A 26,330-nucleotide genomic window follows, 5' to 3' on the forward strand; every position below is an offset into this window, starting at 1 on the left:
TGCTAACCATTGAATTATATGCACCATTTTTTCCAACCCAGAGAGTGATATACCTTCTATTCTAGGTCGTTACTTCTCAGAGTAAATGCTAAAATGAACGTAAACATTATGGAAAGAGTAAGTTAATTAATAAATACGAGAACTAGCTAGAGTGCTCCTAGACATTGGAATTTTGTGAGGACAACAGTGCTATGACTTGCAAATTGCAATATTCATTGACAGGAAGACGTAATCTATTACCATAATATGGATATGTTCTCCATTCCTTAACAAAGTAGCAAACTGATGGGCTTTAGGCACATTGGGATAGTCAGCATTGGAGTTTTCAATTGACCATAAATATACAAGACCGATTTATGATAACTAGCTATTTAGTTACATTAATAATTTTTTGTTTTTTTTTCACTAGACAGTCCGATACTCTCTATTATCTAACTTCACTTTGGAGAGGGGAAGGTGGTTTTACTTTATGACCATAATAAACGTAAACAATTATGCCAAGAGACAGATCATAATTGCGATAACTAGAACAATAGTACTATGTAGTTATAGTCATTTACATAATTTATTCCATTATATTAACATTAATATGGATGTACTTTCCATTTTCTAGTTTTGACATCCCATCTTTTAAAACTGTACATAGGAATTACCTATGGGCACCATAATCTATCTCCAAAATCCTTAATTAACGAGAGTCGCAATTGATGGGCATTGGGAACTTTAGGGGGCACTGGGGGTACAATATGATGGCGTTGCGTCGACCGTTGACGAATATTCCTCGTGCTTTCGCGAAACTCCTAGAATAGTCGTTCCCATTCGTACTCCAGCAGCGACTGCTGGCCTGGCTGCGACTATCTCTCCCGCCGCCTATCGACCGCCGACTCCTTTTCTAAATACTTTTGGGATCACGCAGTGCGAGACGAGAGCTGTCTGGTGTTTTAGAGGCCGCTGGGTATATTTCCAACACGAACCTCAAATGAGACGTGAGTTGTCCTGTTAGGCCTATCTTCCCCCGAGGATCTGTCAGAATATACTATGGGCGACTTTCTCCCGAGCTGTCGTAGTAGTAGTACTGTGTAGTTTGACCTCGGAGGATGTTTACTTCTCCTCCTGCGACGTTGTCCTCTAGGTTAGACCGATGCTTATGCTTCAGATAGCCAAGGCCTACGTGTCATCGCTTAATTTCTGTAGAGTAAGAGCAATTGAAGATGGGATTAGTTTAGCCTAGGCCTAGGACACCTTACGTCATTCGTTTTCAATTGAAAGGGTCTTAACGTGACCTACCTACCTATAGGCCTAGGCTCAACTTAGGGAGATGGTAGATTGAATCTGCAGTTTCAGGTTAGATTTAGTAATAATACTAGGCCTAATCTACTTTTTTTTTTACGTCAAATAAACGAACATAGAATTTTGTCAAATAGTACCTACCTATGTTACCTACTACCTACCTATGTAGGTACCTACTATACTATAGCTATACTAGTAGATGAATGGTGAATCTTTTGGCTCTGTACCAATTGGCCACTTACGAGCAGATGGTAGATTGAATCTGCAGGTTCAGATTAGAGATAGTAACACTACTAGCTAAGCCTATTCAACTTCCTTTTTTTTTTTACATCGTCAAATAAAACGAACATTGAATTTTGTCAAATTTGTTAGTACGTGAATAGGCTACCTATTGAATTTGTGGGCGCTACCTATTGGCCACTTCCGTTTTAGGTAGACTATCACCATTTGAACATAATGATTAAATTAAACCATTCTATTTGATAGTTTTCCAATCCTTAGGCCATAGCTTCTGTACTGTATGACAAGTAGGGTAAAAAACCGCATGGTACAAGGGTGGACCATGTACGATCAATGTGTACAACCCAAGAAAATACATTATAACGCGTCCTGACACCGGAGTAGAGGTCTTTAGCTCCGTTTCTCACCAACAACAAGTCGCGTCTGATGCCATCTCGGATGTCAGGACGCGTTATAGCCTAATGTACTTTTTTGGGGTTGTACACATTGATCGTACATGGTCCACCCCCCCTGTACCATGCGGTTTTATACCCTATGTATTAGCCTATTGTGGGATCCCCAGCGGGGTTTGGGTAAGGGACCCAAACACAAGTGAGTGACCTCAACAGTTGTGTTCTAAATTAAATCCCTTCCCTAAACCTGACCCTGTGGACCTGGTCCTATCCGACATTGACCTGGAACTGCCATGTGACATAAATTAGGCCTAGGTCCTATACTAGCTAGTAGAGCTCCAGCCCCATCCCAAGGGTAAATGATCGAACGGCAACAAGCGGCCACCTCTCTCAGAACGCGGCTACTTCCTGAAAAAGCTCATGATTTACCCTTTGCCATTATTTCATAATTTAGGAGAAAACGCTTCTTTCAAGAGGAATGTAGCTTAGGGTCTTAGTGAGCTGGCAGGATGGGCCACAACTCTTGACTGATGCTCATGGCAGCGAATTCAAGTAATTTTTTGGGAAGGTGGCCGCATTGCGGGATCGGTAGCCACTATGTCGCCGTTCAGGCATTTACCCTATGCTGTTCAATGTCAGAAAAGTAAATTAGGCCCCTTTTGTTTAATCTCAAGTCTTTTGTAAAGTATTTTTTAAATTGTAAGTGTCTCTGTAGTTTCAAAAATGAGACTTAGGTGAATACTGAATGAAAAGTGTGGTAGATGTTCATCATGGGTAAAATTTCACCTTCAGAGATTCATCTACACCTAACCATTTATACACTAGGCTAGTTCCTACAGAAATTTATCTACACCTAACCATGGACTTACACTAAGCTAGTTCCTACAGAAATTTATCTACACCTAACTGTACATACACTAAGCTAGTTCCTACAGAAATTTATCTATACCTAACCATTAACGTATACTAGGCTAGGTCTTACAGAAATTTATCTACACCGTACAGTGTATATACACTAAGCTAGTTCCTACAGAAATTTATCCAAACCTAACCATAAATGTATACTAGGCTAGTTCCTACAGAAATTTATCTAAACCTAACCATGTACGTACACTAGGCAAAACCCTACCTGGTAAGGATGTCGCCCCTTGTCTCCTCCTCAACTTTGTACTGTGGCGTATCCTGATCTTAGCGTAAGGTTTGGATGAACACAGCTTGTAATCATGCTTCTTCCTGTGACAATTAAAATGTTATGTGAATAACCTGTGGTGACAGGTAGGTGAGGAGCAACATACTGTTTAGCTGCCTGTTGGTTACAGTACTATATATTTTTTCTTTGGCTGCCATGCAAGTTGCCCATCTAAACTTTTACTTTGGTCTCACAACTCATTTTGGATAATATAGTAAGGAAGAGCTCTGCATAGATATATTGTTTATTAAAGATATTCTTTAACGGAACAATGTAGAACAGATTTTATATGTTGCATTAAAGATGAGATAGTTTGAAAATGTTAACAAATACATGTGAGAAATTTACTGTCTTTTGTTTATGATTTTATGCTAAAACTCCAGACACTGGTACCAAACATGGCATTCTAAATAGATTTTATGCTAAAAAACACAAAGATAGCAAATTTCCCAAATATTTCAGTAAATTTTTTTAGTTGTCTTACCTGTACTGCATCATATGTCCCTTTTCTATATATTTTTCAGGTAAAAAATTTAATTAATAAACAGTATCTCCTTGCAGATCTCTTCCTAATTAATAAACAGTATCTCCTTGCAGATCTCTTCCTTAGAAATACTCTCATTTTGGTGTAAAGTGTTGTCATAATTCTTAAACCTATATGTGTTGGTGGTGGGTCATTACTTAGGGAGCATTGAACAAATAATAGTTTTCTTGGGAATGTAAACCATTTTCTTTTATATAGATATATCCATGCATTTGTTGCTTGTACTCCTACTGACTAGAAAATTAAACTTGGGATACTTTGGAAATTCAAACCTACACTTTTATAACTAGGGAGGAGTTTCTTGCACAAAATGTGTGCTTTGGCTGTCACTGACAGCTAAAAAAAACAAATCTTATTGAATAAGCCTATGAGTCGCTCGTGACCGGAGCTGGCTTTAATCTTTTGTAACAAATCGTATTGAATAAGCCTATGAGTCGCTCGTGACTGGAGCTGGCCTTAATCTTTTGTGTTTTCAGCTGTGCCTGCTCCCAACGTCACTATGTGTATATCCTGTTTCTGTGGAGATTGCCCTTGTGTGTGTTGTGTGTTTGTGCCCGTGTTGCATTTTTACTGCAGGGTCACTGCCCCCTCAGTGTCCTTGACACTTCCAGTAGCCCAGTGTATGATAGTGAAATATTAGTGCCTTTTTTTTTTATTATAGCTTCATAGGGCAGGCCTTGAGAGTGATATTTGTGTTTCTGTGTGAGACTGTGTGTGTAGTACGTCTCCCATGTAAGTGTGTGGGTGTCCTTTGTGTATCATGGCTACTTTGGAGGACATAAAACCTGAATTTCATTGCTGTGTAAATTTCATTGCTGTGTAGACAAGGCCAAGCTCTATAGTAATTTCATGTCTTCAATAATGGTAAACCCACAACCAGTCTCTAGGTGCCATGGATGTTGAATCTGTAGTGTCAATCACCCTGGTGGTTCTTGTATGAGAAAAGGTGTCATAAGTAGGGCAACTCCTCCTCCAGGTAGGCCACTCATCACACTACTCCATGCCTTCCGATGATTCTGCCATCACTGAGACCGCCTCCTTCAGTGATGTCTCTAGCAGGAACTCCTCCTCCTGCCCTGTCAGTGCCAGCAGGAGAACCCCTAGCCAAAGATGTAATCAGTAAAGTGTTCATTTTTGGGTGAAAAGCTGAAAACTACTCCAGCATGGGATGTCAGGAGGCTTTTAGAGGGCCACCATCATAGTCCTCCATAGACAGTGAGGTACAACGATGAGTGGGAAGAACTTGAAGAACTGTCATGGTTAGAGGTTCTGGAGGAGGAGAAAAAGATTTGTTGAATTCGTGATGTGGATTAGGCAGTGCTTTTTACTCTTTCGTTACATGGGAAAGAATGTCTTTGATGGGTATGTGAAGGGGGATTATAGGATGTAGTAAACCTCCATGCCCTCTGTTTGAGTGGATCCCCAAAGTTTACTAATCTACTGTAGTTGCTGTTGAGAAGGGTTTGGTAAAGTAGGTAGGCTAGTAGTTAGCTTACCAGTTCCTACTAACTTTCTAACTGCCACCATGAGTAGTACACCCTTCTCTTGGCAAAGAAGTGGGTTTGTTTGGGAGCTGGGGGATCCTTACAATGAAATTATTTATGCCTACTGTTGTTGCAATTGCAGGGAGCTCAATGCCATTAAGCTTCCAGCCAGGATGTCCTTGTTGGAAATCTGTAAGGGGTAGGGATCCTCTTTGGTTTGTGGTGCTTCAATTGGTACGTGCCACACAATCACAGTAACTTACTGGAGCAGACTTGTCACCCATACTTGGTAGATCTGACATTGCTCTATGCTCAGTGTGATTAGAGTGTGGGGTGGCAATCACCCTCATGGTTCTTGTATAAGAAAAGGCTTCATAAGTAGGACAGCTCCTCCTCCTCCAGGTAAGCTACTCGTCACCCTACTCCATGCCCTCCAATGATTCTGCATCACTGAGACTGCCTCCTCCAGGGACGTCTCTAGCAGGAACTCCTCCATGCATTACAAGCAAGGTGTGGATGGTACACTTGCTTGCTGAGTGTCTGGCCTGCCCCTGTATCATGCAAGAGTACCCTGAGCAAAATGGGGCCTGTTCCCCCAAGCTTTGACAACCAATCAAAAATCGCCAAATTAATAAACATTACCTTAATATAATTTATCTAGCCCTAAATCCCCAAAAACCGCACCAAAATTTACCACACTGGCAACCCTGTTACCTCCTATTCTGTCCGCCAGTTGGCAACACTGTCGTTGACAGTTACAAAACCTTCCCTTGAAAATCAGTTGTTAATGAGCGCTCGTGCTGTTTACATCACAGCCGCTCTTTATAAATTTCCTAAGCCTTTTTGTGCCTTTAAAGTTCTCATTAATTGTTAATGCAACTTTGTTAATTACCACTCGCGTATTACATCCACGAAATAGTGAATTAACTTTTTATTTCTATTGTGATATTTATATTATATTACAAACTTTTGCGACCCGGAATTACGTGACCTGCCCAACAGTCCAATGGATAGCCTAGATAATTTGATGCTTCCTTCTGCCAGCAACATTAGGAATTGCCGGCTTGTGGGACAAGATGAGTAGCAGGGAGTATGAAGCCCATGACATTTGTAGCCTTTGTCGTGGACAGGTTTGTGACTTGACTTCTCTTTGTGACTTATGTAAGCCTTGGTCTGACAAAGGCATGACGACTTATATGAAACATCAAAGAATCTTGCAGCATAACAGATTGATTAAGGAGAAGAGAAATCGGTAGCTAGACCTGTATCTAGTGATTTCCTTGATTTGTGCGCTCATGGTTCTGGCTCTTCGGTTTCGGTATCTTGTGATTCCAATTCCGAATTAATTGATGCTTTGCCACCTGTACAACCAGTAAATAGTGAAGTCGTTTCTGATGTTGATTCAAAGTTTTTGGTGATGGAAACTAGTTGGAAACAGAAATTTGAAAAATTACAGCTTAGTTTAGATAAGACATTTCAGCCAAGTTTAACAAGCTGTCAGAGAATTTTGAAGAAGCTTTTACTAGAATGTCTAACACTCTTTTAGATTCATTTTCAGCTCCTCGTCAGGTACTTGTCGACAGCACCATGGGTAACGGTGCGACAGATACCCTGTCGTGGCGAAGGCCTAGGGGGGGATCCGGTCTGGGCAGGTGCTTGACAATTCTTTACCCTATGTGTCCCCTGTTAGTCCCAAAGGGCGCTTATTTAGGAGAAGGGGGGAGGGGTATTAGTGTTAGACCTAAGACAGCTAGTCGTTAGGATCTTACTTCAGGGGAAGTTTCTCAGTTAGGATCTGACGATGGTGATGATGATGACGATGATGTGGATTCGTGTGATATTGATGTTTTTTTGATCAACGGTCATGATGTCGAGTTCAAGAAACTTTTTTATTTAATTTTTGTGTTTTCTTCCTCAGGCGAGGCCTAAAGAGCAGAAGCAGCCTCCGCCTCGCTGTATTACAGAAGGGATTTTTTCTTGCCGATCCTTCCCGGTCGCGGGAATTTTTACGTTTTCCCTTTGCTCAGAGGTTCGCGAGAGTGAGGGCGGACGTCGCCACTAAACTTTCAAAGGTGATTGGGGAAGGGAAGAGGAAGCTCTCTTCTCTTCTACAACACCGGAGATGAGTTTATCAGGTGGCGGATGATACTTCACTCTCTCAACCCCCCAAACCAAATCCTGATTTTGTCCAACTTTCGGGTCAACCTTTGCTTTCCAAGGCTTCGGTCTTGGTCTCAATCAAAGACTTTATTGCCATGGAGTCTGTTATGAGCTCCTTAAAAGAAGCTCAATCCTTCAATATTTGGCTCCTCGGAGGTCTTTTAATGTATATCAAGGACTCCAGGTTTGTTCCTCCTGATGCTCCTCTTTTTGAGAAATTCTGCTCGTCTATTTCAATCGTTTCTGTACATCAGAATGAGCTTGCCGCTTCAATGCAGGCCTTCCTTGTTTCTATAAGGCGTAGCCTGTATTTGTCGCAGTTACCCTCCTCTGTATCGGAGATTCAGAGAAACTGTTTGTTGTCCTCTTCTCCTTTTGGCGATTCCCTATTTGAAATGTCTGTGCTTTCTGAGTTTTTGAAGGTACATCAAGGTGATGCCTCTTCCTGAGCTCACTGGGCCTTATCAAGGGCTTTTTCCTCTGGTCTTCCTCCCGTTCCTTCAAGGAGTAAGCATAAGTTTAGTGCCAGATCCGTGCCTTCTGCTCCAGCCTAACAACCTCCTCCTTCTGGCTTGTTTCTCCAGAGTACATCTTGGGTTTCTCAGCTTCCTCCTCTGGTGCTCACTCTTTGAAACACGGGAGAGGTTCTTGGCTTGGCTCTAAGAGCAGGGGAAGAGCTCAACCTCCAGGAGGACCACCTTCTTCTTCCTTGTCTCTGCGTTAGAATTTTCGGAAGTAGGAGTCATTACCTCGCCCAGAGACCGCAGTAGGAGCTTGTCTCTCTCGCCATTGGTCAGCTTGGCAGGAGAGAGCAGTGGATGCTTGGGTAGTGGAGGTCCTGAAGGTAGGTTACGAGATCCCTTTTGTTTCGAGACCTCCACTTTTCAATTGTCCTCTTGAGTTCAGCAGTTATTCTTCTCACTCAATCAGGGGTCAAAGCCTTGGTGAAGGAGCTTTCGGCTCTCTTGGAGAAGGATGCCATAGAGCAAGCTCCTCCTTCTCCCGGGTGTTACTCATGGGTGTTTGTAGTTCTAAAGGCCTCGGGTGCTTGGCGCCCCATCATAGATCTTTCGGTCTTGAACAAGTTCATTCTAAAGTCCAAGTTCCGGATGGAGACGGTTCAGACTGTTCTTTCATCCGTCAGGATGGGGGACTGGATGATTTCCATCGATCTGCAGGATGCTTATATGCAAATCCCCATCCATCCGAAGAGCAGATCTTACCTTTGGTTTTTCACGGACTCGGGAGTTTTCCAGTTCAAGACCCTTTGTTTCGGCCTCACCACTGCTCCACAGGTCTTTTCTCGGGTGATGGCTCCTTTTTTGACTATTCTGCATCAGTTAAATGTAAGGATGCTTCGGTATCTGGACGATTGGCTAGTCCAGGCCGAATCTCTAGAGAAATGTCTCCGGTCGAGGGAGATAGTTCTTTCTCTTTGTGTTGAGTTGGGCATTCGTGTCAACTTCGACAAGTCCAGTCTAATCCCTTGCCAGATCATGACTTATCTGGGGATTGATTTGAATTCCCAGATTTTGAGGACTTCTCCCGCTCCGAAATGGATAGACAAGCTTCTAAGTCTGGTCGAAGAATTTTTGTCCTCCGTAATGCAGCCAGTTTCCCTTTGGAGGACTCTCCTGGGCCATTTGTCATCCCTCGTCAAACTGGTTCCCAGAGGTTGTCTCAGAATGAGGTCCATTCAGTCAACACTTCGCCAGTCGTGGGATTTCGTGTCCGAGGACACGATAGTCGCCTCCTCTCCACAATGTTGGAAGGATCTCCTTTGGTGGATGCAAGTTCACCACCTCAAGTCAGGGACATCTCTTCTTTCAGTTCCGCCAGACCTAATGTTTTGGTCAGACGCCTCGGATCAAGGTTGGGGCGCGCACCTGGGCTCCGAAGCCACTTCAGGCCTTTTGTCAGAGGAAGAGAGGATCATGTCAATATATTGTTTATCCTGGGCCATTACAACGTCTTAGCAGATGCCTTGTTGAGACTGAACGAAGTTCAAGGGTCGAAATGGACATTTTGCTTGGAAGTCTTAGACAGGCTCAGGAAGAAGTGGCCTGTCACAGTCGATCTGTTTGCCACCCCACTGAATTTTCGGTGCCAGATCTTCTTCGCCCCTTACCAGACTCCACAGAGTGCCGGGACAGACGCTCTTTTGCAGGACTGGGAGGACCTTCATGCCTATGCATTTCCTCCATTCGCTCTGGTGAGGTCAGTCCTCAACAAAGTGAGGGCAGCCAAGCATCTGGATCTCACCTTGATTTCCCCCTTCTGGCCACAGGAGGAGTGGTTTCCCGACCCACTGGATGCTCTGGTGGAGCCCCCCATTCGTCTGATAGAGAGACCAGATCTTCTCAAACAACCCCATTTTCATCGGTTCCATCAGAGGCTCCACATACTTCATCTTCATGCCTGGAGACTGTCAGGAGATTCTCCAAGCACGAAGGGTTCTCCAGAGTGGCACGACAGTTGGCTCTTGCCAGACGGCAATCAACCAGAGTGAATTATCAGGCTAAATGGTCGGTTTACAGACGTTGGTGTAAGTCTCAAGGACATTCAATTTCTAGACCTTCCTTACCAAAAGTAGCGGAGTTTTTAGTTCATTTACATCATGACAGGGCCGTCACCTTCGTGCATTAAGGGTCATAGGTCGATGCTTTCCTATGTTTTTAAGTCAAGGCTCCCTGAAATCCTTTCATCTTATGTCATTAGACATTTAATTCGATCCTTTTCCCTATCTCGACCCAGTCCACAGTGTTCTCCTCTGACATGGGACGTTAATAAAGTCCTTCAAGCCTTAAGGTTCCCTCCGTTTGAGCCTCTGAATACAGCCGATTTTAGGGACCCCTCTTCTAAGACACACTTCCTTGTCTCGCTGGCTACAGCCAAGAGGGTGGGTGAACTGCAAGTGTACTCTTTTTCTGGTTGCCAGATCTGGACAAGACATGTTTTTGTCATACCTTCTCGAATTTGACTCTGCTCCAGAGTGTTCAGAGTGCAAGGAGTTGGTAACAGTCAGACATGTCTTGTGCGAGTGTCCAAAGTATGACCAGCAGAGACTGTCATCTTTTGGAAATAAGACAATAAAAGAAATTTTGTCAGAATCTCTTACATTTTCGGTAGTTCCGATTTTGACTTTTCTGATGAACTACATTTTAATTAATAAGATATAAAACATTAGTGTTTTTAGTGAATTTTAAAACAAAATTTCAAAAAGTTAAAACATTCTGAATTTTAATATGCAACGCTTTAGTATGTATGTAAGGGAACATGAGTAAATGTATTTATTGTGTGTGTGTGTGTTGTAGTATGAAAGCATTTGCCTAGTTGCAATTTATTTATTTATCCTGAATGACCAATTTGGTCCCAGCTATGGCATTTTATCTAATCCTTTGGTCCAGCCCTAGGAGAGCTGAAAATCAGCTCAGTGGTCTGATTAAACTACTTTTATAATAATAACTATAATAATAGTTGAATTGTCTTAGGTGTAAGCACATACCGTAGTTAACTCTACGGGTTGTGATCAAGACGAATAGTATCTTCTTAATTGAACTGCAACTCGGGACTGCCCAGCAAACCTCCCAGGAGTTACCAGTTTCGATTTTAAGATACTTGTGGTATTGTTACAACAACAACACCACACCATTTGCATTCACCGAAATCCGTTTCGATTAAATGCAAATTCTCGAGCGTATTGTTTTGCGCTCGATGGTTCTAGCCGAATGCATTCCTTCTTGGAATGGATTACCTGGAAACTCAGGATGACGAGTGAGCGAGAGCTAGCGGTGTATTGGGCTGCCTGCCAGCCCTGCCTGCTGCAGCCCAGTACCAGCTGGCTCTCCTAGATAGTACAGTCGGATATTGTCTCTCTCCTCTGCGATGATTGACTACCGAACCGAATCTATGCCCGGCAATCACAGACTTAGGTCTCTGGTTGGCTGGAATTCTCATATACGTGGATGATCATCTCTACTGCATCGCCTTTGACATTGGGAGAATTTTCAGACAGATATCTCACTAGACTCGCTATCATCTTTCTGTTTACCGCACGGTAACAAAAGTCTGTATCTTAGTCTCCCGCTGCATCGCACCTGCAGCTGCGATGACGCGGTATGATTTCTTCAGACATCTGAGTTTGTCCTCTAAATATATCTTGTATTCGTAGATGTGCAATTGTTCATTGTCCACCCCGAATTGTAGATGTATAACGGAAGACATCGCCTTTTTCCTGCCCTGCTAGCTCTACTTCCAAGTACGTACATAGATGTCCTCCCTGATTCAGCCCATGAGAAGTGGTCCTTCAGGCATTACAATCCCTGTGTTTTCATCACTCCGCTTTCATTGCAACTCCGACTTCTCACCAAACAGCAATGAAGTAGCGGTTTAGCGTTTTCAGTCCTCTGTAAAACAACAGGGATTAAGCCGTCTTCACGGGTTGGTGTCATCGGCGGGACTTTTCTATGTTCAGAATCTCGAGAGTTAACTTCTCTCGATTCAGCTGTGAAGACGTAGGTCTGCATTCACCTATCACCTTCGTCTTCAACGGCACATAGTATTGTTTCTCCTTAGTTGAGATTCAACTACTTTGAGAACTTCTGTCTTGCCATCAGGGACCTCTGTCTCTAGAAGGCAATTGACTTTCGTCAGTTGGGCACATGCCTTGAAAGAATCATCTCTCGCCTTCCAGCATCATTGGCAACAGATAGACAATTTGTATGGTCTCTCAGCATAACCCTTCAAAAGGGGAGGGTCACGTGACTATGCCTCGGATGCATGGACAGCTCGCCTCACACAACCGAACGCAGTCAGTCGGCAGCTGTCGAAGCGTCCGAGACAGTCTCGAGCTACGCTGTGGACTTTGTATCGGTTGATCCAGATCAGTCATTACTCCGTTCTACTGGTGTGTTCTGGTACCCATAAGTATCGACACCCACCATGGAATGTCGGTGTCTTTATCCATTACGGAGATGACGAGACCGTGGGAGACTTCGCTGCAGTGGGATATGAGACCGTGAGGGACTTCGCTGCAGTGGGGAGACTTCACTGCAGATGGATAGACCAGTAGATGGTTACTGGACATCACTCCGAAGAATATGTCAGACAGGAAGATGGATAGGTCATTGCGACCATATTTTTCTTTCCCTTCGGGACTACCCACAGGTCCTTGGAACCTCATTACCCTGGACCAGTGGTGGATGCTTACAAGATGTGTTTGCTTACCCAGCTCCTTCAAGAGGACAAGTTGCATCTCGTCCATGGTGTGCAGTTGTAGAAGTAAAAGAAGGATGCGAGAGTGACTGGCTCTCCCCCTTCCACGCCTCGACCCTCCATTCCTCGTCCCTCGGGTTGAGGATAGGACTCGAACTCACACTGGCTGGTCGGACGATTGATGCGGTAAGCTTACACGTAGAGCATCCTTTTTATATTTCTTATCAGAATCATAGAAGCAATCCCGCTCCTTCCTCTAGCAAGGGGAGGAAGGAGACTGACAATAATGCAAACCCTTCCCAGAACTTTGTATTAATGTCTCCGACACCAAATATTCTTCACACCCCTTTTTCGGATGAGTCACGATCCCTCACTCATTTCGAAAAGGCCCAAAAGTCTGACTCTTGATCATGCAGCCTATACCACTCTGATCAAGTTGTCAGAGGCAGCAGGGCACTCCTCCTTGCTCCTACGACCAGGAGTAGCAGCCTAGGTGCGCAGAACTCCAGTCAGTTCTAGAGGCTCACTCAGATTCCTCCCACCAATCAGTGAGTCTTCCTATTGTTAAAGGAACGAGGGTTTGTATTATGTGTCAGAACAAATCACAATTTGTCGTAAATTGTATTTGTTCCGATATGTAATACAAACCATCGGTCCTTTAACAATATTGTAATGTGTTCCGATACGTAATACAAACCATCAGTCCTTTAACAATTTTGTAATTTGTTCCGATACGTAATACAAACCATCGGTCATTTAACAATAGGAATGGTAATCAGTGGCAGCTGGAACTGGTCGTAAGCTTCGAACAAGGAGGTTCGGTAGTTACCTGCTTGTCCGACAGTCGGTGGTCCCACATGACTGAGAGGTGAAGATTCACTTTGCTTTCGGCCGCGCTGGGTGATAGACGTGTTGTTCGCCGCTCTGTCCGCTTCTGTCATATGTTTTGGAAATACTTCATTGTGATTTATTATCTTGCTTTCTCTTTTGCTGTGTGCTTATGTATAAATAACGTGAGTACTTGGTTATTTATTTTTTATTGTTATTGCTCGAGTGATTCAATGGATTCCCACGAGCTGGAGAGACCCCCCGCCCCCCCATCAGCCGCAGATTGTGCCCTGGTGCGGAGGGCCGTAAGTGTGGGGCCTTTCAATTCCTTTATGAAGTGGATCCCCATGAATATTGTACTCTGTGTCGAGGGTGTGTGTGCTCTCGCACCGAGCCTTGTGTTATATGTGTAAATTGGTGGGAGGAGCAGTGGGGGCGTTACAAGGGGTGGAAGAAGGCACGTAAACCGCCAAGGAGTCGTCGGAGGGTTCTCCGGTTACTCCCATGGTCACAGACACGTCTATCTCATTCCTCCCTTTGTCACAGCTCCCATGTATGGCTCCTTCCCCTTCGGGGGGTGTGTCTCGCTCCTTCTCTTCCCTCGATCAGTCGAGCGTAGAGGAGGGAGTGAGATATCCCGACATGCAATTGTATTCGTGGTCTTCCGTTTGCTCAGGGTGGGACCTGCCCCCCTAGGTGAGAGGGAACCCCCCCCCATTAACCCGACACTTGCTTCCTCAGGTATGCCTGCCATGGGGCACGATATCGGCCAGGTCTGGTATTCGCTAGGGCTCCAGGGGACACTGAGCATTCAGGGGCTGCTGTGTCATCTTGCAAGGGGTTCTAGGCCAGTGACCCATGGACCTGTGACGACTACAACCACTACGGTTGTATGCTGCCCCTCCTCACCTTGTGTATACGCAGCATGTATCTATGGTGACCCCGACAGCTGCTGTGCAGACGCTGCTGTTGGGAGTGCAGAGGAGGGGTGTCACACTGCCGCCTGGTTTTGCTGCTCTCGCAGCCTCTGATTTCCGGTGTCCCAAGAGCTCGCCGCTAGATCTGCCGCTGGTTCCCGTACTGCTGCTCCCCGTACTGCCGCTCCCCGTACCACCACTCCCCGTACCAGTCCCTGCTGCCGTCCTTCCTGCCAGTGGTGTTGCTGCCCCCACCCCAGGTTCCTGCAGACAGGTGCAGCCAGGCCCTGTTACTTCAGCAACTGCCCCGGCTCTGTCCTGGATGTAGGACCTGACAGTGGTCCTGAGGAAGCTGACGAAGAAGAAGAGGAAGGTGTCATCATCGTCTTCTTCTTCGTCATCTTCTTCGTCGTCGTCTGCTGCCACTTCTTCCCCTTCGACTTCCAAGGCCCCACAGCCGAGGAAGAAGAAGGTAGCCTCCTCCTCCCCTAAGAAGTCTCGCTCTGAGACCTCAAAGGGTCCGTCCCACTCTGGTGGGATGGTTGGGGCTTCCGCTGGTCCTCCTGTTCCTTCAGGAATGGGGCCCTTCTCTCCTTCCGCAAGGAAGAAGAAGACGGGGACCGGAAGAGTGCCGGCTAACACCGGTACCTCCTCGCCTGGCGCCAGAGGTTCTGCCTCGGCGCCAGGTACTGTCTCAGCCTCTCGTTCGCGAGAGGTACCGAGTGTACAGTCGCCTACTGGTGACCATGCAGCCAGGGTCCAGGCAGCCGAGCCTGCTCGCCACCAGGACCCAGGCACGGAGCTTAAGACTAGGTGACTCCCGCCAGGCCAGCGATAGCTCGTGGCGATCTGCTGGTACCCAGGGTTGATGCGACGGTCCCACTGGACCGGACGCGGGCTGAGGCGAGGAAGAGGTCCCCTCGGGTTGCCAGGACCAGCCTCGGCTGGTCCAGGCGCCTTGGCGCGCTGTGAGGACAGGCCTCACTCCCACAGCGACAGTGGACTCTACCGGTCTCCTGACCGCCACTCCCATTGGGACCGGGTGGATAGGGGGAGTGACAGTAGCTCTCCTGATGCTCGGGACCGTTGCCGTGGTTCTTGGTCCAGTGGTTCTCCCCAGGGGAGCCGCGTGATCAGGCCTGCAGCGGTGGCGATCGCCTGCAGCCCCTAAGCACGCCGGTTCTGCCGTTGGGCTAGGCGGGAGCATCAGGTCTGCCTCTCCTATCTCTTCAACTTCCTCGGGCTACACCGGGAAGAGTGAGGTGATTAGGAGTGATTGCGAGGAGTGGGCTTCTCACTGTACCTCCACGACAGCCTACGAACCTGGCACGGTCTTAGGAAGGACCAGATCTTACGCTCAAGTGGATGGAGGAGACCATGAGGGGTCTGTTGTGGTTCCTCCTGTGGAAGGAGGAGGGTCTCAGGAGGCGTTCTCGTTGGATGGGCTTGATGGTCCATCTCCGCAGGACGCAGTCACTCCAGAGATTCAGAGGTCGTTTGTGGAGGTAATTGCGCTGATTCGTCAGCACAGTGACTTTGGGGAAGGATCGGCGCTTCCACCCTCCGAGCCTACATCTAGGCTGTAGTTGTTCTTGGGTCCTAAGAAGGAACCCAGGACGACGGTGGGTCTGCCTCGATCAGCCTTGGCCGACAGTGCTGTGCCAGGTGGACTCTCGTCTCCAGACAGGAGGGTTCTCTTTGGTCCGGCAGGTTGTCCAAGCTCCTTCCCCCACTTCTACTGCGACAGAGGCGATTCTACGTGCCAACGGAGGACCCTATGCTGCCCAAACAGGTTAACCCGGAGCTGGCTAGGCTAACTCCGGGGGTCTCTCCCCAACACCTGCTGTCAGAGAACCTCTGGTTCTTGCAGCAAGAGGCGCTTGCGTTGGATTGACTGCCATGGCAGCATTCCAAGCAGTCTCCTGGCTAGACCTGTGGTCCCTCACTGTGTCTTAAGGTTGCGGCCTCCTCGGGAAACATCACTCCTGAAGGGTACCCGGCTTTCGGGAGACTGTGCCAGTCTGGAGGTAGGGCCATCTCTTACCTGGCCCACCAGATGGCCAACCTGTGGACCAACCTGGTTCTGAGGCGTAGGGACGGTGTCCTCACTCGAGTAACCAGGTCGGCAGGGCACGAGGCGACGTTGGGTCTTCGTAACGGACCGGTGCGGAGTTCCTCCTCTCTCTTCCCCAGAGAGATGGTGGACGCTGTGATGGAACAACGGTGCACTGATGACAGTGACTGTCTTGTACACCAGGCAGTCTCGAAGGCGGCTGGGCAGCCTCGAGCCACTGCAGCCAAGCCCAAGAGTTTGGCTAGCGCTTCCTCTGAGGCCAAGACGATCGCCTTGTCGAAGCCAAGAGGAAAAAGACTGCCTTCGACTTCTGTGGTAAGGAGTGATTGTAACTAGCCCTCCTTCTCCCGAGGAGGAGCTGGGAAGAAGTCGAAGAGAGGAGGGAAACGCTAGGGATGGCATTCCCCCTCACCTGCTGCCGGAAGTGGGGTGGTGCCTGGCGAGCCATTGGGCAACTTGGCAGTGCTACGGAGGAGAGACCTGGATAGTGGATATCCTTCGGGAGGGATATCTACTACCCTTCGAGTCTCGGCCACCCCTCACCTCCAACCCGGTCCATCTTCAGACGTACGTTCCCGGTTCTGCCAGGGACGTGGCGCTTCGGCAGGAAGTAGAAGCCATGCTGAGCAGACGAGCTGTGGAGATCATATGGGATCAGTCACTGGGCTTCTACAGTCTACTTTTCCTGGTGGAGAAGTCCTCGGGGGCTGGTGCCGGGTGATAGATCATTCTCCCTTGAACCGATTCGTTCGCCAGACTCGGTTCACGATGGAAACGACACGTTCAGTGCTCGAGTCCATCAGGGAGAAAGACTTCATGCTTTATGTGGACCTGAAGGATGCGTATTTCCAGATACCCATCCATCAGTCCTCCAGGAAGTACCTCTGCTTCATCCTTGATGGGACAGTGTACCAGTTCAGGGCACTTTGTTTCGGTCTCTCAACTGCCCCACAGGTGTTCATGTGAGTGTTCACTCTGGTGTCTGCTTGGGCCCATTCAGTAGGGATACATCTTCCTAGGTATCTTGACAATTGGTTGGTCCTGGCGAGCTCCCGCTCGCAGTTGCTACAGGGACAGGGATCAACTCCTCAAGTTTAGCCGCGATCTGGGGATAGTGGTGAATTTCGAGAAGTCAGATCTCAAGCCCAAGCAGAGGATGAAGTACCTGGGCATGCTGATCGATACAGTAGCAGGGCAAGTCTTCCCCGCAGACTCGCGGATCAGCAGGTTCAGGGAGGCAGCCAGACGGTTCCTGTCCCTACAGGAGCAGCCAGCTCAGCAGTGGTAGGTCATGATCGGTCACCGGTCGTCTCTTGGGAAGTTAGTCCCTCACGGGCGTCTTCACTTGCGGCCGCGTCAACCGAGTGATGGGGCGCACACCTGGAGGAGTTGCTGGCTGTGGGTGTGTGGGATCATCACAACAAGCACCTTCACATCAACGTCCTGGAGCTCAAGGAAGCGTTTCTCGCTCTCCAAGAGTTCCAAGACCGTCTGATGGGACACTCTGTGGTGTTGATGAGCGACAACACCACGGTGGTGGCGTACGTCAACAAACAGGGGGGCCTAGTGTCCTTCCCGTTGCATCAGTTGATGTTGCAGGTGCACGAGTGGGCTGTGGCTCACTCGGTAGAGCTGTCAGCTCGCTACATTCCAGGTAAGAGGAATGTAGTGGCAGACAAACTCAGCCGTCGTAATCAGGTGATAGGAACCGAGTGGTCCCTTCACCCAAATGTGGCGGAAAGGCTCTTCAACCTGTGGGGGCGTCCAGTCGTGGATCTATTCACCACCCGGCACAACAGAAAACTCCAGGTTTTCTACTCAGTTGTGCCGGACCCATGGGCAGCTGCAGAGGACGCTCTTCAACACCCCTGGGACAACCTCTTCATGTACGCCTTTCCCCTGTTCTGTCTGATTCGCAAGGTGATCAGCAGGGTGCTAGTCACCACAAATCTTTGGATGATCCTGGTGGTGCCCAAATGACCTCAGGCTGTTTGGTATCCAGACCGGCTGGCTCTGCTCGCCGAAGCACCGAGAGAGATTCCCCCTTGGCACAACCTCCTTTGCCAGCCACACGTGGAATGGTACCACCTGTCGGTTCGGTCCCTGTGTCTTCACGGCTGGCTGTTATCCACCATTTCTTGCGAGTGAGAGGCTTTTCTCGCCGAGCAGCAACAGAGATGGCTGGTCACCTCAGGCAGTCCTCTGCAGCTGTATACCAGGGAAAGTGGTCCGTGTTCTGTGCGGATTTCCTCGTCTTCCTTCGCCTTGAGAAGCTCCTCTCCGTCTCTGCAGTTAAAGGATACAGAGCCGCCCTGGACCTAGTCCTTAAACTGCGGGGAGTGGATATCTCCAACTCGTTCGAGATCTCCCTTCTGATGGAGAGCTTCGAGAGGTCTTGCCCACCCTGGGAACTCAGGCTCCCAGGGTGGGATGTGACTCTCGTCCTTAGGAGTTTGACTTAAAGACCCTTCGAGCCACTCCGAGAGTTGTCAGACAGGGATTTGACCCTCAAGTCCCTCTTCTTGCTGTCCCTGGCATCGGCGAAGAGAATAGGGGAACTTCATGGTCTTTCTTTCGATGTTAAACATACGAGGGGATGGGAATCTGTGATGCTTGATTTCGTCCCGGACTTCGTAGCGAAGACTCCGAATCCTTCAGTCCCTGACAACTGGTTCGAGTCATTCACGATCCCCTCCCTGAAGGACTTTACCGATGATGATGTGGATGAGATGCTGCTTTGTCCTGTGAGGGCGCTACGACGCTATCTGAAGAGAACTCGGCACCTCAGGCCTGAGTGTCGACACATCTTCGTTAGCACCTGGGTTACCAAGAAGGAGGTGTCAAAGAACACTTTTGTTCTGGCTTTGTGAGGTAATCAGGAGGGCGTACGCTGCGGATAGGAGTGACGACACCCGTACCCCTCGTCCGAGAGCCCACGAAGTCAGAGGTATTGGTCCAACCCTTGCGTTCTGCAAGAACTCCCTGGCACAGGTGCTGAAGGCAGGGTTTTGGGCTAACCAGACCACCTTTACTTCCTCCTACCTTCAGGATATTGCCCACAGGTCCTTGGATACCTTCTCTTTGGGACCCGTGGTGGCTGCTCAACAAGTTGTGTAGCTTACCCAGCACCTGAGCGGACAGAACAGCATCGTCCTTGGGTGACTGCATGAATGGACGAGTGCTAGAGTGTGTGACTGGCTTCTCTTCCTCTTTTCTCTCCTCTACCTGTGGGCAGAGGGCCACAGTTGTCACTATGCTGGACAGGAGGCTGATGCAGGTAAGCTACACTACTGAGCTCCATCCTATCCTTTTCAGTTGGGATAGGAGCAGTTATCCGCCAGTAACAAGGGGGGGAGTGGATGCCAACAAGAGACAAACCCGTAACTTCATATTGGCTCTTGAAGTAGGAACTAGTTCTTGCTTGCTATTCATAAGAGGCACGCTTGCCTCCCTCTTATGAATTTGGTCCAGAGGTCTGACCACTGATCCTGCGGTACATACCCCAATCAGCTGGGCAGAGGTTAGTATCCCTCCCTCTGCTCTTTCGACCAGGAAGGGAACCAAGGTCGGACAAACACCAGTCTGTTCATAAGACTCAGATTCCACCCACCAATAAGTGAGTCTTCCTATTGTTAAAGGACCGATGGTTTGTATTACGTATCGGAACAAATCACAATTTGTTGAAAATTGTATTTTTCCTAACTATACAAACCTGAGGTTCTTTACACATAGTCCCACCTCATGCCACCCCTCACTCTGTTTCCTGGGCCTAAAGCAGTGAATCTTCACCTCTGTCGTGCGAGACCACCGACTGTCGGACAAGCAGTTAACTACCAAACCTCCTTGTTTGAAGCTTACGAATGGTTCCAGCTGCTGCTGATTACCATTCCTATTGTTAAAGAACCTCAGGTTTGTATAGTTAGGAAAAATACTATTTTCGACATTGTGATTTTTCCTAACTATACAAACCTGAGGTCCTTTAACAAATATCCCCACCTCATGCCACCCCTCAATCTGAACCTGGGCCGAAAGGCAAAGTGGAGTGTTTACATCCGGTGGTAGATACTGCCTAACCACCTTGTTCAAGATTCAATGGCCGTAATTCCAGCTAAGTCGTAAGTATATTCCTGATGTTAAAGGACCTCAGGTTTGTATAGTTAGGAAAAAAACAATTTACGACAAATTGTGATTTTTATAAATGTATGTCTTTTGTAAAAAAAAAAAAAAAAAAATTGCATTTTTTTGCTTGCAAGCTTACATATTAAAAATTTCTGATTATTTATTTACTGTGCTATGGTTTTTTTTTTTTTTTTTTTTAGATTTATACCAAGATGTATTGTTGGGGATCAACTGCTAATGGTGAACTAGGAGTAGGTGCTCCTGAAGTAGAACAACTATGCCTTCCAACCTTTATGGACTTTTCCAAGTCATGGAACATAAAGCAAGGTATGTATGATGTTATGTTTCTTTTATATCTAAGTTGTCCACTGAAGAGAGAGAGTGGTTATTTTACATTTGCATATATTATGTGGATTTGATTTTTGTACATCCTTGTGGGCTTAAAAAACTAGTAATGCAATGTAATTCATTCTTCAAATATCACCGTTTCAGTTTTTGCTGGTGTAGTTCCAGTAAACTTTCAAAAAATAATTGTAATGATTGAATAGAAAAATATATGGAATAATGTACACAATCACAAGTTTAAACAAATATGGAATATGGAAGTTATCCTATAAAAAAGAATTGCACAAATAATTTTGAACTCTCTTCTGACCCATGGACATTTGATGAGTAACTCATATGATCCAATACCTACATGCATATAATGTAGATTAGCTAACACTTGAACCGGTGTAGGGTTAATGAGGAGAGATGCAGCAGAGCAGAGAGAGGTTTAGGGTTAATGAGGAGAGATGCAGCAGAGCAAAGAGAGGTTTAGGGTTAATGGAGAGAGATCTAGCAGAGCAGAGAGAGGTTTAAGGTTAATGAGGAGAGATGCCGTAGAGCAGAGAGAGGTTGAGCGTTAATGAGGAGAGATGTAGCAGAGCAGAGAGAAGTTTAGGGTTAATGAGGAGAGATGTAGCAGAGAAGAGAGAGCAGGTTAGGTTAATGAGGTTGGAGAATGTTTGTAGCAGAGCAAAGAGGAGGTTTAAGGATTAATGAGGAGAGAGGTAGCAGAGCAGAGAGAGGTTTAGGGTTAATGAGGAGATGTGTAGCAGAGCAAAGAGAGGTTTAGGGTTAATGAGGAGAGAGGTAGCAGAGCAGAGAGAGGTTCGGGGTTAATGAAGAGGATGGTTTAGCAGGGCAGAGAGAGAGGTTGGGTTAATTGAAGGAGAGATGTAGCCAGAGCAAAGAGAGGTTTATGGTTAATGAGGAGAGAGTAACCGAGCAGAGAGAGGTTTAGGGAGTAATGAGTACGAGATGTAGCATGGCAGAAAGAGAGGTTTTAGGGTTAATTGAGGAGAGAATGAGCAGAGCAAAGGAGTTTAGTGTTAATGAGGAAGAAGATGGTAGCAGGCGAGAGAAGGTTTAGGTTAATGAGGAGAGGAGAGATGTAGGGGCCAGAGGCAAAGAGAGGTTTAGGGTTAATTGAGGAGAGAATGTAGCAGAGCAAAGGAGAGGTTAGGTAATTGGGAGAGGAGTAGCAGAAGCAAAGAAAGAGAGGTTTAGGGTTAATTGAAGGGAGGAGAAGTAGAGAGCAAGAGAGGTTTAGGGTAATGAAGGAGAGATGGTAGCAGAGCCAGAGAGAGGTTAGGGTAATGAGAAGAAGATGTGCAGAGCAATGAGAGGTTTTAGGGATTAATGAGGAGAAGATGTAAGCCCAGAGCAGAGAGAGGTTTAGGGTTTAATGAGAGAGATGTAGCCAGAGGGCAAAGAGAGGTTTAGGGTTAATGAGGAGAGATGGTTTAGCAGAGCAAAGAGAGGGTTTAAGGGTAAGAGGAGAGATGTAGCAGGGCAGAGAGGGCGGTTTAGGGTTAAGAGAAAGTAGAGTTTAGCAGAGCAGAGAGAGGTTAGGGTTAATGAGGAAGAGATGTAGCAGGGCAAAGAGAGCTTTAGGGTTAATGAGGAGAGTAGTTGTAGGGCAGAGAGAGGTTTAGGGTGAATGAGTAAAAATGGTTTAGCCGGGAGAGAAGAGGGTAATTGAGGAGAGAAAGTAGCGAGGGCAGAGAGAGGTTAAGGGTAATTGAGGAGAGATGTAGCGGGCATTGAGAGGTTTAGGTTAATGAGAGAGATAGCAGCAAAGAAGAGGTTTAATAGAGAGATGTAGCATGGGAGAGAGGTTTAGGGTTAATGAGGAGAGATGTAGCAGAGCAGAGAGAGGTTTAGGGTTAATGAGGAGAGATGTAGCAGAGCAGAGAGAGGTTTAGGGTTAATGAGGAGAGATGTAGCAGAGCAGAGAGAGGTTTAGGGTTAATGAGGAGAGATGTAGCGCAAAGAGCTTTAGGGTTAAATGAGAGAGATGTGAAGCAGAGAGAGGTTTAGGGTATGAGCGAGATGTAGCAGCAGAGAGAGGGTTTAGGGTAGGATTAGAATGTAGCAGAAAGAGAGGTTTAGTTAATGATAGAGTGCAGAGCAAAGAGAGGGTTAATGAGGAGAGAAGTAGCAGGGCAGAGAGAGGTTTAGGGTTAATGAGGAGAGATGTAGCAGAGCAGAGAGAGGTTTAGGGTTAATGAGGAGAGAGTAGCACAGAGAGAGGTAGATATGAGAGAGATGTAGCAGAGCAGGAGAGAGGTGAGTTATGAGGGAGAGATGTAGCAGCGAGAGAGGTTTAGGGTTAATGAGGAGAGATGTAGCAGAGCAGAGAGAGTTTATTAGGTTTAATGAGGAGAGATGTAGCAGAGCAGAGATTGGTTTAGGGTTAATGAGGAGAGAGGTAGCAGAGCAGAGAGAGGTTTAGGGTTAATGAGGAGAGATGTAGCAGAGAAGAGAGAGGTTAATGGTTAATGAGGAGAGATGTAGCAGAGCAGAGATTGGTTTAGGGTTAATGAGGAGAGATGTAGTATAGCAAAGAGAGATTTAGGGTTAATGAGGAGAGATGTAGCAGAGCAGAGAGAAGTTTAGGGTTAATGAGGAGATATGTAGCAGAGCAAAGAAAGGTCTAGGGTTAATGAGGAAAGATGTAGCTGAGCAGAGAGAGCTCTAATGTCAATGAAAGATGTAGCAGGGCAGTGAGAGGTTTAGGGTTAATGAGGAGAGATGTAGCAGAGCAGAGAGAGGTTTAGGGTTAATGAGGAGAGATGTAGCAGAGCAGAGAGAGGTTTAGGTTTAATGAGGAGAGAGATAGCAGGGTAGAGAGAGGTTTAGGGTTAATGAGGAGAGATGTAGCAGAGCAGAGAGAGGTTTAGGGTTAATGAGGAGAGAGATAGCAGGTAGAGAAGAGGTTTAGGGTGTTAATAAGAGAGATGTAGCCAGGGCAGTTGAGAAGGTTAAGGGTGGGAATGAGGAGAGAATGTAAGGCCAGAGCAGAGAGAGGTTAAGGGTTAATGAGGAGAGATGTAGCAGAGCAGAGAGAGGTTAAGGGTTAATGAGGAGAGATGTAGCAGAGCAGTGAGAGGTTTAGGGTTAATGAGGAGAGATGTAGCAGAGCAGAGAGAGAGAGTTTTAGGGTAAGGAGGAGAGGATGTGAGGAGCAGGTGAGAGGTTAGGGATTAATTGAGGAGAGAAGTAGCAGAGCAGTGAAGAGGATTAGGGTTAATGAGGAGAGATGAGCAGAGGCAGTGAGCGGAATTAGGGTTAACTGAGGAAGAGATGAGAGGAGCAGAGGAGAGGTTAGGGTTAAATGGGAGGAGAGATGGGTTTTTTTTGTTTTTTTTTTTAACAAGGGGGCCCCAGGGGGGGGCAGAAGAGGAGGAATTTAAGGGTTAATGAAGGAGAGATGTAGGCAGCAGAGACAGGTTAAGGGTTAATGAGGAGAGAGGTAGCAGCAGTCAGAGCCCACAGGGTTAATGAGGAGAGATGTAGCAGAGCAGTGAGAGGTTTAGGGTTAATGAGGAGAGATGTAGCAGAGCAGAGAGAGGTTTAGGGTTAATGAGGAGAGATGGAGCAGGGCAGAGAGAGGTTTAGAGTTAATAAGGAGAGACGTAGCAGAGCAGTGAGAGGTTTAGGGTTAATGAGGAGAGATGTAAGAGAGCAGAGAGAGGTTTAGGGTTAATGCGGAGAGATGTAGCAGGGCAGAGAGAGGTTTAGGGTTAATGAGGAGAGATGTATCCACAGTAGTACTAGTAGTACATGAGGACTTTCTTAACATTTGTTGTGCATAGGTTTGGAAGGCACTGCTACTATAATTATTTATACTTAGCTTATTACCTAAGTGACTGTGGAATGAAAAAATGTGTTTGTGACATTTTAAAGTTATACGTAATCTAAAGTAGAGAAAAATAATTTACATTTGTTCTGATGTGAGATACTTACCTCGAACCATTACAGTGGAGATTCCCGGATGTTGATCTAGGTCTGACCAGATAATACTGGTTATTTTCCGCACCCAGGCCAGGTCCATGCCCTTAGGGATCGAAGACCACGCTATCTTGCTGACCTGATGCCAGTCCTTCTCAGGTCGCAGGCTCGTGCATATGCCCATGCTCGTCCGGTGTCCAGCCCATTTCCTTCGTCCTTGTGTGTGTTTTGTGTACGTGTGTCGATTGTATTTGTGATGTCGGCCTCGGAGCCTCAACGTCGTTGCCCCGTTCCTGAAGGCTGGGCTTGTGGAGCTTTTCTCTCGGCCCTTCTCATTGATCCTCACTCTTTGTGTAATTCGTGTATGGGGGATGCTTGCTCGAAAGACAACACGTTCTTGGAGTGCGCCTCTTGGCCCTCGAACCAGTGGGATTTGGCTTCTACAAAGAAGAAGAAGAAGAAGCCCAAGTCAGTGGCGAAGCTATTGGCGGTTTCGAGGAGTAGGAGTAGCAGAAGAGACAGGGCCGCCCCTTCACCTTGATATCGTCAGAGAGGAAGTCTCCCGCGTTTCTCCAGGTTCTTTCTCCTGCCCTCTCCCAGCGAGAAGGCCTAGGTAGGTCCATTTCCGCGTCCCCCCCCTCCCCCAGGGGTGGTCCCGATGAGTTGATTCCCTAACAGGTTGTACCCGATGCTTCCGCAGTGTTGAGAGACTGCTGGACGCGGCTGCAGTTACAGGGCACCCCCGTCCTGGTCCTCTCTCTTAGCATTGGTGCAGGGGAAGGGCCAGTCCCTCCCTGCTGCGGAGCTTCCCTCTACGGCTCGCCTCGCTGCGGTTCTCCCCGCTACGGCTCACCTCACTGCGGTTCTCCCTGCTCTCAAGAGGAGCGCGCTGCTCGCGGCTGGAGCCAGGCCGGTGTACCTGGTCACGGAACCACCCGCCCGCCCGGCTCCGACCCTTCCCTCTCCTACCGTTGGGGATTTCTTCCCCCCTCGTACTCCGGGCAGATCCCTGATGAAGGACAATGCTTTCCCGTCCTGGGGCTTCCCTTCTAGAGGGCAGGAGGAGCCAGGGGTGGCCTTGGGAGCGGCCTTCTGGGGTGGTCCCTCTGCGGTGGGGGTGTCCCCGAAGGAGCCGAAACGCTCCCCGGTCTCTCCCCGCAATGGGAGTCGCCAGAGGAGAAGCTAGAGACGGTGGGACTCTTCCGAGGACGTGACTTCTTCGAGTTCCTCCTCGAGGGAGAGATCCTCCCATAGGAGAAGACGCTCCTCCAAGAATAGACGCCGCCATGGGAGAGGTAGGAGGCGCAGCTACTCCTCATCCTTGAGCGGCTCTTCCCACTCTCCTCGTCGTAACTGGGATCGTAAAGGGAGTAGAGGGAGTGACAGGCGCCAGAACAACTCCGGTCAGAGGCAGCAGCGTTCTCCTTCGCCCTCTCTGCCGAGGGAGGCCCCCGCCCTAGTGGCCCCCATGACAGTTCCACACGGGGGTTCCCAGCCGGCATCCTCCCTGCTCCTTCCTTGGTCCTGGTGGATCCCACCCCGGTCTCGTCAGCCATAGGGTCGTCCTTCAAGACCGAGCGGGCTCCTTTCTTCCGTGTTCC

General features: G+C 47.5%; 1 protein-coding gene across 2 annotated transcripts in view; it reads left to right on the plus strand.

Moving 5' to 3' along the window:
• The first annotated feature begins 722 nt into the window (after positions 1 to 722).
• Positions 723 to 26,330, plus strand: part of LOC135217932 (probable E3 ubiquitin-protein ligase HERC4) — a 267,751-nt gene continuing 242,143 nt past the window's right edge. The window contains exons 1-2 of one of the 2 annotated variants that reach the window (XM_064254022.1): positions 723 to 986; positions 20,652 to 20,778. In XM_064254022.1, coding sequence (XP_064110092.1) covers positions 20,664 to 20,778 — 115 coding nt within the window. In that variant the 5' untranslated portion in view covers positions 723 to 986; positions 20,652 to 20,663. The other variant, XM_064254023.1, reaches the window with a different exon arrangement.

Source organism: Macrobrachium nipponense, chromosome 9 (assembly GCF_015104395.2).
Source record: "Macrobrachium nipponense isolate FS-2020 chromosome 9, ASM1510439v2, whole genome shotgun sequence".
NCBI lineage: Eukaryota > Metazoa > Arthropoda > Malacostraca > Decapoda > Palaemonidae > Macrobrachium > Macrobrachium nipponense.